The 15071-nt window shown below is 49.4% G+C and overlaps 1 protein-coding gene across 2 annotated transcripts; it reads right to left on the bottom strand.

The window, feature by feature from the left end:
- Nucleotides 1-1845: 1845 nt before the first annotated feature.
- Nucleotides 1846-15055, bottom strand: LOC146221437 (cilia- and flagella-associated protein 57-like). 2 transcript variants are annotated; one of them, XM_084692800.1, is made up of 23 exons: nt 14908-15054; nt 14487-14663; nt 14002-14315; nt 13605-13867; nt 13299-13458; nt 13012-13164; nt 12482-12621; nt 12170-12335; nt 11907-12020; nt 11591-11803; nt 10688-10861; nt 10278-10439; nt 9501-9656; nt 8457-8550; nt 8131-8321; nt 7100-7273; nt 5362-5520; nt 3875-4018; nt 3335-3451; nt 3078-3212; nt 2718-2861; nt 2480-2615; nt 1846-2242 (listed from the first exon to the last, which is right to left on the bottom strand). In XM_084692800.1, exons 2-23 carry the CDS (start codon nt 14638-14640, stop codon nt 2049-2051), a joined length of 3657 nt encoding a protein of 1218 aa, XP_084548926.1. In that variant the 5' UTR covers nt 14641-14663; nt 14908-15054; the 3' UTR covers nt 1846-2048. The 2 variants fall into 2 exon arrangements, with proteins under 2 accessions (XP_084548926.1, XP_084548927.1); XM_084692801.1 differs by lacking the exons at nt 1846-2242; nt 2480-2615 and having other exon boundaries at nt 2861-2983; nt 14908-15055.
- Nucleotides 15056-15071: the final 16 nt, after the last annotated feature.

Genomic DNA, 15071 nt, shown 5'->3' with positions numbered 1-15071 from the left:
ACACCTCCGCACCACACTGCACCCCGCAACCACACCTCCGCACCACACTGCACCCCGCAACCACACCTCCGCACCACACTGCACCCCGCAACCACACCTCCGCACCACACTGCACCCCGCAACCACACCTCCGCACCACACTGCACCCCGCAACTACACCTCCACCTCCGTACCACACTGCACCACGGTGTCTTCACACACACACACACACACACACACACCTCTGTAGACACACTGGAGACGCTGAATGGAACTCAAACTTGAAATCTGAATAACCGGACCCAGAACCTGTAAACTAACTTTACACAGTCCAATTTCCAGAACCTGTGATCGTGTGACTATGCTGAAGTTCCAGCTCAGCTATCGGTTTCACGCTCCTGACTCATGTTCTTTATGATACATTAACAGGGACACCTGGTATCATGTAAGTTTTACTGTTTGGGAGTTGAAGGCCTAAATCTCCTGGTCAAAGGTGAGGGTGTGACAGCTTTCGTCTTCCTGGTTTCAAATAAAAACAAACAAAACAGTATTGTCTTTAAAACAACCCATCCCACCCTGTCTGTCACTAAAAGTGAATATTCATGCCAGTTAAATCCAGTTATGATAAAGGTTTCAAGGAAAACTCAAATCCAATGTGAATGTAGATGCTAGTTTAATGTCTATTAACTGCCACCACAATGAGAAAGTGCTTAATACTTTTTTTGGAGTGAATCTCCGATAAAAGCCTAACATTTGAACAACAAATGGCCACCCATGATGGATGTTGACATCTTTATGGAACGCGTTTTCAATTTTCCACTATAAAAATGTGATAAACTATATAATTTTGAGCTATTCAACATTCACTGTCTACAGAGTTAAAGTGGAAGAGGTACTTCCAGACAACGGACAATTTGTATTCAATGTGTCACAACAGGATGATTCAAACAATCTATTTATTTCAAACCCTACTCCTGGGATATGGCTCACTGTCAGACATGCTATCCAAATTGCTTTCCTACTTTTAAGAGATACAAACCATAACTTATTATTTACATTTGATGAACATTGCTGGGAGGACATCGGTGTTTGTATTAAAGACATTGATTCATAAACATGTCTAGACTGTCGTCCGTGCACACTTTTTTGGTCATTTATTCCGTATAGATATTTGATGAAAGTTAAGGAGAAACTTCCTGTTACGTATGTCTACAGCATCGACAAAAACGCATGTATGGAATTAATGCGCTGACAAGAAAAATATTTTTCGATATAAACATGCTGGTGTTTTTGACTTACCTGTGAGCGCAGATATGCTGGCCGTCGCTTTCTCAAACGTCCGCTCCAGTGTGTGTCCTGGTCGTCTTAGAACGGTATCACCGCCGGAGAGTAATTTCCTAAACATATGCTATCCGATACATGGGAGTAGCAGCATAGCTTAACAGCCGGTCTCGGTTCAATAGTCAATATCCAGGTGCAAGCCCCTCAATTTCTCTCTTGTAATCGGAGTCCGTAAGAACTATCTCACTGCCTCAAAAAAAAACGGTGCGCAGTCTACCGGACTTTAAACGTTGCAGGTGTGGTCACGAATAAGCGACGACGTTTGGATGGCTAGAGAACCTGCACAGCTCGACTATTTATCGAGTCTCATGGGACAACACATTATGTTAGTGGGATAAAGGTTATTCATAAATAAGCTAATTTAATCAAACGCACTGTATGTGTATGTATGTATATTGATACGGTAACGTATCTCTATAGTTGACAGAAAACCTGCCGACACATATTTTACCTGTAAATGAAAAGTCTACAGCGCATTCATCATTGCCAGGCTGACATGTTTTTTAATCGATTTGATCCTGGCTGGCTGCAACAACTTAAATCCCCCCCTAGACTATATCCAGGATTCTAATTAAAAAAACACAATACAAAACGTGAACTCAAGCTGTTATTATTATTTTTGAAACGTGGCAAGTCAGGTTATGTAAATGAATTAAATCTTTACTGCTGAGGTGTGTTGAATACTGTATGTTTGTTATCATCAGTGTAGTGTAGCGCAGGGTCCTGGTTTATATGCTGGTGTCCAGGGAGGGGAGTTTAGCATCGGAGGGTGGTCTGAATGGCTGCGTCCTCATCAACACCTGGATCTCCCTCCTCAGTCTGACGATCTCCAGGCGCTGGAACTGAACGATGTGCTCTCCTTCCTCCTCTGGCTGCAGTCGGGTCACCATGGTGATGGGGTTGACCCTGGGTGACAGGAGGGCTGGGGACACCCAATGACACAGTTACCTGAAATCTGACCCGCCACACAACGCCTATGGCCCAGTCTCCTTGAACAGTGACACCCAGTGGCAAGAAATGTGAATGATCTTTGCAACAAAAGATAAGGATTACAACAAACAAACAAAAAAGGGGCCCAAACTACCTCGCTCTGTGCTCGAGCAGAGAGGTCATGGCTAGAAACCAGGAAGTAAACCAGGAACTAAGAGAGAGGGTTCACCTTTGAGGCTGGAGGTAGCATGGTCCTTGGTCTTCCTGTTGTGGCCCAGCATACTCTCGTAGTTGTGGACCTGAGAGCGAAGCCTGCACAGCTCCATCCTCAAGCTGTTGATGTCACTGATCAACATCACGTTCTCCTGCGCAGCCAATCAATCAATCAATGAACCCACCCAGCCTGGCTTCTTGCCTATTTGCTTCATCCACTGATGCAACTGCCTTGTTTTTAGTGATTCGGTCACCTGCATGATCTTGACGTTGTCGGCACCGTGGACCCTGGCATCGTCGGCCATCTTCCTCTTCAGAGCGGCCACGTTCCTCTCCAGGTGCTCCCGGTGGCGCGCGTGCTCCCTCTCCACCTCTCCGTCTACCCCAACCATGTCCACCTGGAGGGGGGGGGAATGAGCCTCACTGCCCCGGCTGGCGACCCTCCCTCCCCCTCTCTCTCTCTCTCTCTCTCTCTCTCTCTCTCTCTCATCCAGGATCATCTGGGAGGGGGTGAAGCTGTCTGCAGTTGGAAAGGCACCGCGCTGGCTCACAGAACTCTTACGTAGCGGCGGTTTGAGATTTGTTTTCCCTAACTCGCACCGAGGGCAACTCACCTGGTCAAACTGGTGGACGTAGAACTCATACAGGCCCCTGATGCTCCTCTTCAGGGCCTTGGGATCCTGGATGTGGCCCACGCATTTGTGGAGGTCGGTCTTGAACCTGCGCACAAAGGCCTCCCTGTCTCTCACCTGGGGGGGAGGGGGGAGGAGGCGCGAGAGAAGATTCAGGACGGTTTTAGATGTGTTATGTTTGCGGTCCTGGAGTTGGGTTATGTTTTGGTTTGAATGAACACCCTGCGGCTTCAACACACCTTCTGCATCTCCTTGTGCACCTCCTTGTCGGTGGCGGTCAGCTTGAGCTGGAGCTCAGAGATGTCCAGTTCCTGCTTGTTGTTCTTCTTGTGGAAGGAGCTGAGTTCTTCTTCCATCTGCAGAAGGAAACAACTCCAGAATATTGATCCCCAACCCTCTCTCTCCGCCGCACAGACTGATCCGTCCGTAATCTAGGACCTGATCCTCCTCAATCTATACCAACCACTCATTTCCATTTAAATGAACAGGACCCTCATTTAGCACATACAGGTACAAAGCAGCATTTGCTGACAAGGGGATGAACGGAAACTTTTTCTATTTGAGAGTTCAGGAAAGTAAAACTGACACAGTGACTTCTTTTAGTCACAATGGATTTTCCTTTCGTTGCTGCTGAGTAATTGGGACTTTTGGCTGAGGATCTATAAAACGCATCTATTTTCTCCCTGTTTGAGCCTGAGACGGCGAAAGCCTGTAGAGGCGTCTTACTGCCTTCTGACGTTCGTAAGAGTTCACCGTGGGGTCAAAGGTCGGATGGTCACCTCTAGGATCTGATCCTTCATCTCTCTGATGTCGTTCTCTCTGGGTTCAATCTGACCCTTCAGCTCTTTGATCTTGTAGTCCAGAACAAACTTGAACTTCTCCAGTTCCTGATTCTTTTTCTTCAGCTCGTAGATGCTTTTTTCCTGCACAAGAAGAAAGGCCTGGGTTTTCAACGTGTCTGGGATGTGTTAGTTTCGAAATCTCCTCCATCTTATGTTCAGGTAGTGACTCGTGGAATACGACTTGGTTATGCAGTGTAGTTATGTTACAGGGTACCATATGTTGTTTTATAATCCATGTAATTAACAATTTCCAACCTGAGGTCTGCTTTCAGAACTTCTCTAAAGTTCAATAAAGTTTAATGGTTCTTTTATGCAACTAAGGCTTTATATTATATGATATTGACTGAAAGTGGATAGAAATGTCACTTAATGTCGGACAATAAAGATATGGAGAGCCAAATCTAATGTTGAACTTAACTTCAGGCGATGCCTCTAATGTTCAGATGAATTATCATTAGAGACCGCAAAAACTAATCTGACAACAAACCATCTTGGCGGCAGATGTTGTGCCCCCCCCATCCCCCCTCCTCCCCCCCCAGCAGATCTGTATTCATGAAGAAACACGATTCTCATTAGTGCCCTCCTCCTCATGTACAACACTTAGTCAAATCAACGTTTTTGTTCATCCAATAAGCTTTTGTAAAATCCTTCCTTAGTTCTGGAGGTAATCTGACATTTGCACATTAAAGACTGCTATAAATTAGGGTCCGCGCCGCAGAAAGATTGCGCATGGGATGCAAATTCATATAACACTGATGATAAAGTCTGAACTTCCTGTGAGGTGAGCCTGCCTCATCCATCACCCAAAGCTGCTTTGTCGATGAGAGCGTTTCCACATCATGGATAGTAACAGATTTGACACTTGAAACTCAAAACAACACAGCAGCAATCCTCTGATAACAAGACAGAGATATAAATATGCAGAAGGAGGGTCTGCCATGATGGTAACCTTAACTAAGAGAGGGAGGGAGAGAGACATAGGGAGAGAGAGGATGAGAGACAGAGGGAGAAAGAGAGGGGCTGAGAGAAAGAGGATGAGAGTGAGAGAGAGAGAGAAAGAGGGAGAGGATGAGAGACAAAGGTAGGAAGAGAGAGGATGAGGGAATATGGATGAGTGAGGGGGAGATGGAGTAGGTGTCTGAGGCATATACCACAAGCTGGTACTGTGACCATTCATTACAGCGCCCCCTCTCTCAGGGCCAGCACTGGAGACAGCAGGACACCCTAACCCTAACCCTAACCCTAACCCTATCCTGGCCTGCTAGGCACTCGACAGGGCTGGAAATTGTTTCTCTATGACGCGAAAGCAGAGATAGTGAGGTCGGACGTCTTCCTGTTCAAATGTTTAAAGTTGAAATTGTTTTTGTGTCGTTTCAGGTTGTTCTAGCCAACACACACACACAGACACACACACACACACACACCTTGTCCTGGATGGTCTCGTCTCTCTCCCGGATCTCTTTCTTCAGGGCCAGGACATCCTTCTCCAGAACCTTGATGATGCCCTGCAGCTTCTCCAGCTCCAACCTCATCTTCTCTATGTTCACGTTCCTCTCATCTATGTCCTTCTGCAGACTGCTGAACTACAGAGAGGAGAGGAGAGGTGGAGGGAGGAGAGGAGGAGGAAGGAGAGGAGAGGAGGGAGGAGAAGTGGAGGGAGGAGAGGAGGGAGGAGAGGTGGAGGGAGGATATGAGGAGAGGTGGAGGGAGGTGGAGAAGGCAGGAGAGGAGAGGAAGGAGGAGGAGAGAAGGAGGGAGGAGAGGAGGAGGAAGGAGAGGAGAGGAGGGAGGAGAGGTGGAGGGAGGAGAGGAGAGGAGGGAGGAGGAGAGGAGGAGGGAGGAGAGGAGGAGGAAGGAGAGGAGAGGAGGGAGGAGAGGTGGAGGGAGGATATGAGGAGAGGTGGAGGAAGGAGAGGAGAGTAGAGGAGGGAGGAGAGGAGGAGGGAGGATATGAGGAGAGGTGGAGGGAGGTGGAGGAGGCAGGAGAGGAGAGGAAGAGGGAGGGAGGAGAGGTGGAGGGAGGATATGAGGAGAGGTGGAGGGAGAAGAGGAGGAGGAGGGCGGAGATGAGGAGAGGAGAGGTGGAGGGAGGAGAGGATTAGGAGGGAGGAGAGGAGGAAGGAGGAGATGAGGAGGAGAGGTGGAGGGAGGAGATGAGACGAGGAGGGAGGAGAGGAGGAGGGAGGAGAGGAGGAGGGATGAGAGGAGGAGGGAGGTGAGGAGGGAGAAAAAGGAACAGAGAGATACAATGACGAACAAAGGGAAAGAGAGAGGAACAGAGAGAGAGGGAGAGGGAGAGAGAGAAAGAGGAACACAAAGAGATAGGAAGAGAGAGAGAAAGAGGAAGGGAGGGAGGGAGAAACAGAGAGGAGAAAGAGAGGGACAGAGGGAGGGAGTGAGGGAGGAGAGGAGGGTCAGGGTGTGTGAGTGTGGAGATGGCAGCAGCCGGAAGAGAGGCAGCGAGAGACCAAAATGTCATCAGTCAAAGCCATAACTCATTTTGTCACTTACAACATAATGCCTTTAGTATACTGCATGGCTTCCCATAATAGGACCACATTCAATATCCGATCGGGTAGTAACACCGGCCCTAACACATGTAGTGAATGTAAAAATCGGCTCATAGAGCAGAAATCCAATAAAGGCACAACACAGGGAGCCAGCGTAGCACAGAGGATCCAGATCCGGTGAGTTTCCACAGGAATCTGAATGAATATCATCCCTCTAAATTACAGCAATCCATGGCCTATTGAGCTGGGGATGTACTGTGTATCGAGGCTGAGAGGGTGACCAGATGGACGGGCATGCTCCCAGTAAACAGGCCGTATGCTGCGTCTGATGGGCTGTAATCATGATCTACCGTAGCACCGTGGAAGTGCTGACTGTGTGTGTGTGTGTGTGTGTGTGTGGGGGTGCGGGATGGTTGGAGGGCGTTGATGAGAACTTGGGCTCCTTGAGATGGGGTGTGTTTGATGGAGGATAAAACGAGAGGCAGAGTCCGGGGGGAAGGTGGGTGGGTGGAGAAATCATCCCAAAAATCACTCAAATAAATCCCCCATTTCCAAGTTTCAGGTAGAATAAGGGGTCAACTCTCCAGCGAGTCTTTCCCTGAAGGTTCCCGACAGGAAACGATGCGTTAGCGGGCGTGTCATATCCCTGTACCTTCTTCTTCAAGATGCCGTTCTCTCCCTTCATGCGGAGGTTGTCGTCCCTCTCGTCCTTCAGCCAGTGCTCGTAGCGGACGCGCATGTCCTGGATCTCCCTGTCCCCATCCTCCTCGATCTGCTTCCTGGACTCCTCAAACTCACACACCTGCGTACGACACTCCTCCTGAGACTGAAGGGGGAGAAAGGGGAGGTGAGAGAGCGAGAGGAGACAGAGAGAGAGAGGGGGAGATGTGAAGGTAAGAGAAAGACCAAGAGAGAGAAACAGGTCAAAGAGAGAGAGTGAATAGAAGGGACTGAGGCAAACCCTACGTGTCCATATTAGCTTCTATAAACCAAGACGACAGGAGCTCTTCCACGACCATAAAAGGTCAGAGAGACATCCGAGGGCTTTTTTATGAACAGTCGATAATCCTGTTGTTATCTTGTTTATGCCCCTCCCACGCCCCCCCCCCTTCTTCCGAGGTGTCCCTGGGCTGAGCTTGCTGCCTTCGCCTCCCATCCACTGTTAATGACATCACATTCACAGGGATTTAATAAGGTGATTATGCAGGCCCCCCGGTCGCCCGTCGCCCCCGCTCACACGCTCCTCACGCCACCGTTAGCAGTGATGGGGGTTGACGCCGCTTTTCCTGAGCTATACCGCGGACATCCTCCACGGAGAACCTGCAGCTCCCGGATTAATTTGTCTCTTCTCTTCCAATCAGTGTCACAGCAGGGGAGGGAGGGAGGGAGGGGAGGGGGAGAGGGGTAGGGGGGGGAGAGGGAGAGGGAGAGGGAGAGAGGCGAGGAAGGTGCCACTAAACGCCAGACTAGAATACACGTTAGAGAAAGAGGAGTGCATAGGTAGAAGGTAGAGGGTTTAGGGGAGTGGTGGTCTGGATCCCTGGGCTAGTCCAAACACGACAGCCCGCTCGCCAGCCCTGCCCAGCTACGCGGCCCTTCCCTCCCGGCCCTGCCCTGCCCTGCCCTGCCTCGACCCAGCACACCCCACGGTCCAGGACCCTTCCACCCCAGCCAGCCTCCTACCTGTTCCAGCAGCAGCGCCTTCTCCTGCATCTTGCCCTCGTAGTGGAAGGTCAGGTCCTCCAGGGCCTGCAGGTGGCACTTCTCTGTGTTGTGCAGCTGCTCCTGGAAGTCCACCTGCATGCTCTGAGCCTCCGCCTGCAGCTCCTGGTACTTCTGATACTCCTGCATCAGCTTCTGGCTGTTGACAGCCTCTGGGGGAGCCCAGGAAAACAGACAAACGTAGAAAAGGAGAAGCCAGAAACACCGTGGATTGGTCTTAAAGGTGAGGGCTGTTTGATAGGGACGGGAGAGAAGATGGAATAGAGAGCGAGAGAGGGAGCTTTTACCTAAGTCCTGCAGCTCCTTGGAATGTTTGTCCAGCATCTCTGAGGTGTACTGCTGGTGAGCCACTTCCATGTTGCTGTTTTCTGTTCTCAGAACCTGCTCCAGCAGAGTGAGATGAGAGACAGTGAGGGGGGAAGGAGAGAGAGGGGGAGAGAGAGAGGGGGAAAGGGGGGAGGGAGAGTGGGGAGGGAGAGAGGGGGGAGAGAGAGAGGGGGGAGAAAGGAGAGAGGGGGAGAGAGAGAGGGGGAGAGAGAGAGAGGGGGAGAGAGGGGGAGAGAGAGGGGGAGAGAGAGAGGGGGGAAAGGAGAGAGGGGGAGAGGGAGAGGGGGGAGAGAGGGAGAGAGAGGGGGAGAGAGAGGGAGAGAGAGGGAGAGAGAGAGGGGGGAGAGAGAGGGGGGAGAGAGAGGGGGGAGGGGAGATGAAGTGCAAGTGGAAGAGAATAGAAGATTTACATTCAAGTGGTCACCTTCTGTGTCAGACACTTTCAGATCTGATTTCCATGTATTGATCCAGAGGTAACTCTTATCAGGTCTAACTTGGAAAGGAAAGTACACTCAGAGAATTCGATGAGGGGAGAGCGCCCCTGTGAAAGTGAATCTCCTTTGTGGCAGTGAGATGTGCTGAACACAATAAAGGCATGTCCAATCTTCACATGCATAGCGTGAAAACACTTTGGACCCGAGCCATTTCAAATCACTTCCACCCACAACGACATTGGCCCACAGTCTACTGTAGATCTGCACTGCCAATTTAACCAGACTCCATGACAAGTTTATGTGTCCACATATGTTATTTCCACATATGACAATTACATTTAGTCATTTAGCGGACGCTCTTATCCAGAGTGACTTACAATAACCACAGGGACATTCCCCCAAGGCAAGTATGAAGCGCCTTGCCCAAGGACACGCTGTCATTTTGCACGGCCAGGACCGAACCAGCAACCTTCTGATTGGAAGCGTGTTTCCCTAACCGCTCAGCCATCCGACCCCCCCCATATGACAATGCCTTATAGTGTAAGGTTCACGTGTCAAGTGAAGCCCAACCTGGATCTGAGTCTTCATTGACTCTGTCTGGTGGATGAATGAATCATTCAGCTCCTTCAGCTTCTCGTTGTTGTTCATGTCCTTCAGACGGAGCTGGTACTCGTTCTCCATCTTCAGCTCCTCCACGCGAGTCTTCAGCTCCAGCATGTTCTGGTTCTGGGGAGGAGGAGAGAGAGAAGAGATAGGGAACAAGAGGAGAGAGAGAAGAGACAGGGAACAAGAGGAGAGAGAGAAGAGACAGGGAACAAGAGGAGAGAGAGAAGAGACAGGGAACAAGAGGAGAGAGAGAAGAGACAGGGAACAAGAGGAGAGAGAGAAGAGACAGGGAACAAGAGGAGAGAGAGAAGACACAGGGAACAAGAGGAGAAAGAGAAGAGACAGGGAACAAGAGGAGAGAGAGAAGAGATAGGGAACAAGAGGAGAGAGAGAAGAGACAGGGAACAAGAGGAGAGAGAGAAGACACAGGGAACAAGAGGAGAGAGAGAAGACACAGGGAACAAGAGGAGAGAGAGAAGAGACAGGGAACAAGAGGAGAGAGAGAAGAGACAGGGAACAAGAGGAGAGAGAGAAGAGATAGGGAACAAGAGGAGAGAGAGATGTTGGTGGAGAAGAAGGCGGGGATAGATGTTTGTGACTGCTAACTTGTATGTGACTGCTAGCTTGTGTGTGACTGCTAGCTTGTGTGTGACTGCTAGCTTGTGTGTGACTGCTAGCTTGTGTGTGCTGCGTCATGCAGCTCACGAGAGGCGTGAGAGAGAGAACAGCGGAGAGGTTTACCTTCTCCTCCAGATCACACTTGGTGATGAGGATCTCTTCGGCGTACGAGACCTCCTTGTCTCTCTTGAGGCCTCGGCCCTCCTTGTCGATGATCTTCCAGATGACCAGGCATCTGTCCTCAGACACCGTGAGCAGGTACTGGTCATCAAACGTGATCGCCATCTGGAGGCGAGGCGCAGGCGTCACAACTCCATCGTCGTCATAACAACGACAATAATCAGAATCATTTAGCAGTATGTGTGGGGGATTTGAAACTGTGACCTCTCCCTCAAAAGCCCCTTTGAGCCACATCGACCCCCTCATCACCAGCCATCCATAGAGTTAAACAAGCTTAAACCCTGGCCTATGCATGGTTCTACAGGCCTGTAACGCCAGCCTGTGTTCAGCCATTCACTCGCTCAGAGCCAGACCTTGGCGACAGGGGCGGCGTGGGCCTGGTACTCGATCCAGTCCTTGTGGGCCGAGAGGGGGTACTTGATGGCTCGGACAGTGCCCAGGGAGGTGCCCACAAACAGGGTGCGTCCTGAACGAGAGAGAGCGATGGTGGTGTACACCACCTCGTCAGAAGAGACCTCCCGGAGGATCTGGAAGGGGAGGAGAGGAAGACAGAGAGAGAGAGCGAATAAGGTAAGATGATGTCACACCAGGTCCTGGGTTTTAGTTATTTACATGCAAACAAGAGCTGTGCGTCTGCTGTTTGATTTTCAGAGCATGAGGACTCTCATTCTGCCAGGAAAACTTTGTTTGCATGTCGCTTTGAATGAGGATGAACAGGCATATGGCAAAACCACCGTGGTGTAAGGGATTAGCTGGAAGCTCTCACAATTGAGATGTTTATGTTTGTTTGGGGCCTGAATCCCAGCAGCCAAAAATAGCTCCTGTTTAAGTCCAACCGACGAAGTGAATCGACACTTTCACTGGCTGTCAAAACTGACATGTCATTCCGTGAACGGAACTGACGGCTGAATGTAAATTTAATGGACTGCTCAGTCTCGAGTGATTATGCTGGATATGGAAATGCTCTTTCTCTATTTGAAAACTCCCCACAGCGGGAAAAACTGACACCATAAAAAATATATGATTTAAGCTTGATAAATTGGAAATCATCAATATTCTCTCAGAAACATCAGCAGGTCCTCGAGGGACGATCCCTACATGAAAAGACAGAAGAGAATAGCTCATGAAACGTGAGTTGATATCCCACTAAATTATTAACGTTTAAACTCCCTATTGAGAGACCAACATTTATCAGGACTGTCGCTGCTCATCGTTGACAGGGCCGCTAAGTATCATGGGAGATTTATCGGTCTTACCTGACAATCCTGGATCTCTTTCAGCGTACAATCGCCCCCCACGGCGAAGACAGACTTGGCGTCGGGGGACAAGGTCACGCTGGTGTAGCTGCAGGACTTGAGGACACACTCTGCCTCTCTCATGCCGGTCAGCGTGTTCCACTCGTAGACCGCCCCTTCCATCCCACACGACACCAGCCGGCTGTCGTCCACACTCCAGGCAACGCACCGCACCTGCATCACAGAGAAACAGAGCAGAGAAAATCTGTGAGCGTTCTAGAAGGTTCACCAACGGCAATGATGGTGATTCAAACCGAACAGAACCTGATGTTCTAACCTTCCCACTGTGGCCCTTGAGATTCAGGATGTTCTCAGTTGTGGTGGTGGAGTAGATATGGATGATGTTGCAGTTGGCCGCAGCAAACAGGTGTCCCCCATGACTGAAAACACACTGAGCAGAGGAAGGAAAACCGAGAAATCAGCAACACCACTCGCGGACACCCAGTCTCTCCGGTGTTCATATTTATAAATGTTTCATAAAAATATGATTAAAAGGCTCAGTATTGCTGGCAGACCGCTGGAGTAATGTGTGAGTCTGACCTCTCGACAGCCCCTGACGTTGAACTCTTTAAAGGTGCGGATGTCGTCGATGAGCAAGTTCATCAGACGCAGTTTGTCTGAGAAGCCCACCAGGAGAAACAGGCCGGAGGGGTGCAGCGCAATGCTGTACGCCTCCTCCTGGAACTCCTTATACAGCTCCAAGGTGCTGGGGGGAAGACAAAGACAGATGCACCCATCTAAACCAGACACTTGTCAAACAAAGATCAAGCCAATCCGTGACGTGGCCACGTCACATTTCAGAAGAGAAGATTTACAGTCCGATTAAGTAACAACTGTGAAATGAATTCTTACTTTGTCTCAAAGTTCCAGATGCGTACTGATTGGTCGAGGGAGCAGGTGGCAATGATGGGCTTACGGATGCAAATGGACAGGCCAGTGACGGCCGCCGTGTGGAAGGAGGAAGACAGATACTCAAAGTGTGTGTGCTCCACCTAGAGAAGCATACACACACACACACACACCACACACACACACACACACACATGACAAAGTCAGTATGTGGAGCATTAACAACACCACTACCTACACTTGATTCACTTTGACTATAAATAATATGGATCTTAAAAACGATTTACGTCAAGAGATGGATGTTCACAAGGGCCTACCTAAACACTGTGATATGATTTACAAAGTACTTTTTTTCTTTCTTTCTTTCTTTACAATACCTTAAAGAGACAATCAGGGGAAGCGCTCAGATTTTTGCCAATGACTGTCTATTTTAGACGGCCCACCACAGCAAATCCCTCATCTGTGTAACTCACTTGGAAATAAGCCTGATTGTGATTCTGCTATGTAAACAGCAGGGTGTGCGTTGCAGTGACCTTGTTGGTCTCAGTGGAGGACAGGGTGATGCTGTAGAGCTGTCCCTGGTCGGTGCTGGTCACCACCACCTCCTCCGAGGGGCTGATCACCAGAGACACGATCTGCTGCTGCTGGGCCTGGCTGGGCTCCTGGCTGCACGCGTCTGGAGGGATCTGGGTCACACACACACACACACACACAGATACATACACACTATGTTTAGAAGTGTTGGAACCAGCTGGTGCACAGGAACAGATAGGGTTTGTCCTTCTGGTTTCAGACGCTGATGGACAGTAGATCGTGTCACCCTGATCTGTCTGGTTTTCTTGTAGTTGTCCTTGTCGTCTGTTTTCTCAAACATCCACACGGCCCCGGGCCCAGCGGAGCAGGCAAAGCCTTTAGAGTATGCCGTGATCGCCGTGACTCGCGGCAACTGAGGGGCCTTGTCATCGCGTGCGCCCGCGGCACTGCCAACAAATAAATAAACATTATGACACACTTACAAATCTGAACGTTGAAAAGTTTGACGCTATACGGCTTAACCTGTTAGTGGACCTGACGCTCTGCTTACGACAAGCGAGGATTTCTTTTTTTCCCCTTTTCCTCTGCTCACCTTTTGTGCTCACGGAAAGTTGAGGTCTTGGAGATCACGCTCATCTCGCCGCGCAGGTCCCCGGACTCAAACACCATGAGACGGCCGGTGTCCGTGCCGGCGATGACCCGCTCGTCAGACATCCACGCGTGGGACAGGAAGTTGCAGGACTCCAGCTTCTGGGAGGTGGACGGCTTCAGAGCCCCTTCTGCGTAGCGGAAGAGTCGGAAGACGCCACTTCCTGTCACGCAGATCTGAGTGTTGTCAAAAGGATTGAAAGTAACCTGGGAAAACAGAGGCACAACAGGATGTGACATACACGCCCTTAGAAGACTGCTGTTTTGGACAATTGGCCTAACAATGTTCAGTTGAATCATTTCTCAAAAGGCTTGTCAGTGATGTCTCCTCTTCTCCACACCTGGTTGATAGGGTTCCCAGCACTAGTGGTCTTTACCACAGCCAGGACCTTCTGCTTCTCCCACATCCAGTAAAACAGCGTCCAGTCTGGAGATCCAGACTGTCCAATCAGATACTTAGAGTCGCTGGAAAACGCTATGGAGACGAACTCGCGCACAGGGGTGTCTCCCCCTGTCAGCACCTTCCTTTTGCGGTTCTGCTCGTGCTGCAAGTCGTACACGGTGATGGTGGCGCGGTCGGCGCACTCAGACACCGCGAGGTAACGGCGGTTGGCGCTGATGGTCAGGGCGTGCATGCCCTGACTCTTCTCGAGGCCTGAGAGGCAAAGAATCATGCTGAATAAATAAACGGATTTCTGAGTTCTCACGAGATACCTTGAATCTAGCTAAGGTCACTAAATAATAGCGTTTATGTCTATTAAATCAATTTACTGTAAAGATATATGGCAAGTCCAAATAAGATTGATAGATTGTGGATATATCCTACCTGGGATAAACCTCTGACATTTCTGATCAATATTGTAGCGTACACAGTTGTTTCCAGATGGAAAGATGACAGTGTGATCATCTAAATAGCACAGGTTATTGAATACTCCTGGCCGGAGTCCAAACATGTGGTGACACTGGGCAACCACAGACATTTTACATTCCTAGCACGCCAACGCTGGGGAATAAAAAGTGCCCGTGAAGAATTATAAGAAGAAGAAACCACGAAAGCCTTAAATCTTAAATATGTGGCAAACTCAAGCTATGAGAATTGATGTCCAGTAGCCTAGGCTATATTATAAACTACACAACAATTTAGGAAACACATTCTGCTTGACTTTGATCTGCATTTTGCCCTAAACCTTGCTAGTTCTACTGGTATGAGGAATTCGTAGCCCGTCAAGGAGCCAGCGGTTGCTTACCTTGATTTAAAATAAATAAAATAAAACTGACTACAAAACTAACCTAGCTAATTCATTGCATCTTCTATGTTTCTATGTTTTTTCTTGAAGACACTTTCCCCCCTCTGATCATTCTAAATAAGCAGGATAAAAGAACGTTAGACATTCTATCGCTATGGAAAAGC

This window comes from Hypomesus nipponensis, chromosome 26 (assembly GCF_054491055.1).
Source record: "Hypomesus nipponensis isolate SF chromosome 26, ASM5449105v1, whole genome shotgun sequence".
Classification (NCBI taxonomy): Eukaryota; Metazoa; Chordata; class Actinopteri; order Osmeriformes; family Osmeridae; genus Hypomesus; species Hypomesus nipponensis.
This window is presented reverse-complemented; position numbering and strand designations above follow the sequence as displayed.

Excerpts from the sequence above, each read along its gene's own strand:
- LOC146221437 (XM_084692800.1), bottom strand. The coding sequence starts at position 14,640 with ATGTCTGTGGTTGCCCAGTGTCACCACATGTTTGGACTCCGGCCAGGA. Across the intron at positions 4,019-5,361 it reads ACGAGACCATCCAGGACAAG|GAAAAAAGCATCTACGAGCT; the intron begins GTGTGTGTGTGT and ends CTTCTTGTGCAG. Across the intron at positions 2,243-2,479 it reads TGCTACCTCCAGCCTCAAAG|CCCTCCTGTCACCCAGGGTC; the intron begins GTGAACCCTCTC and ends GGGTGTCCCCAG.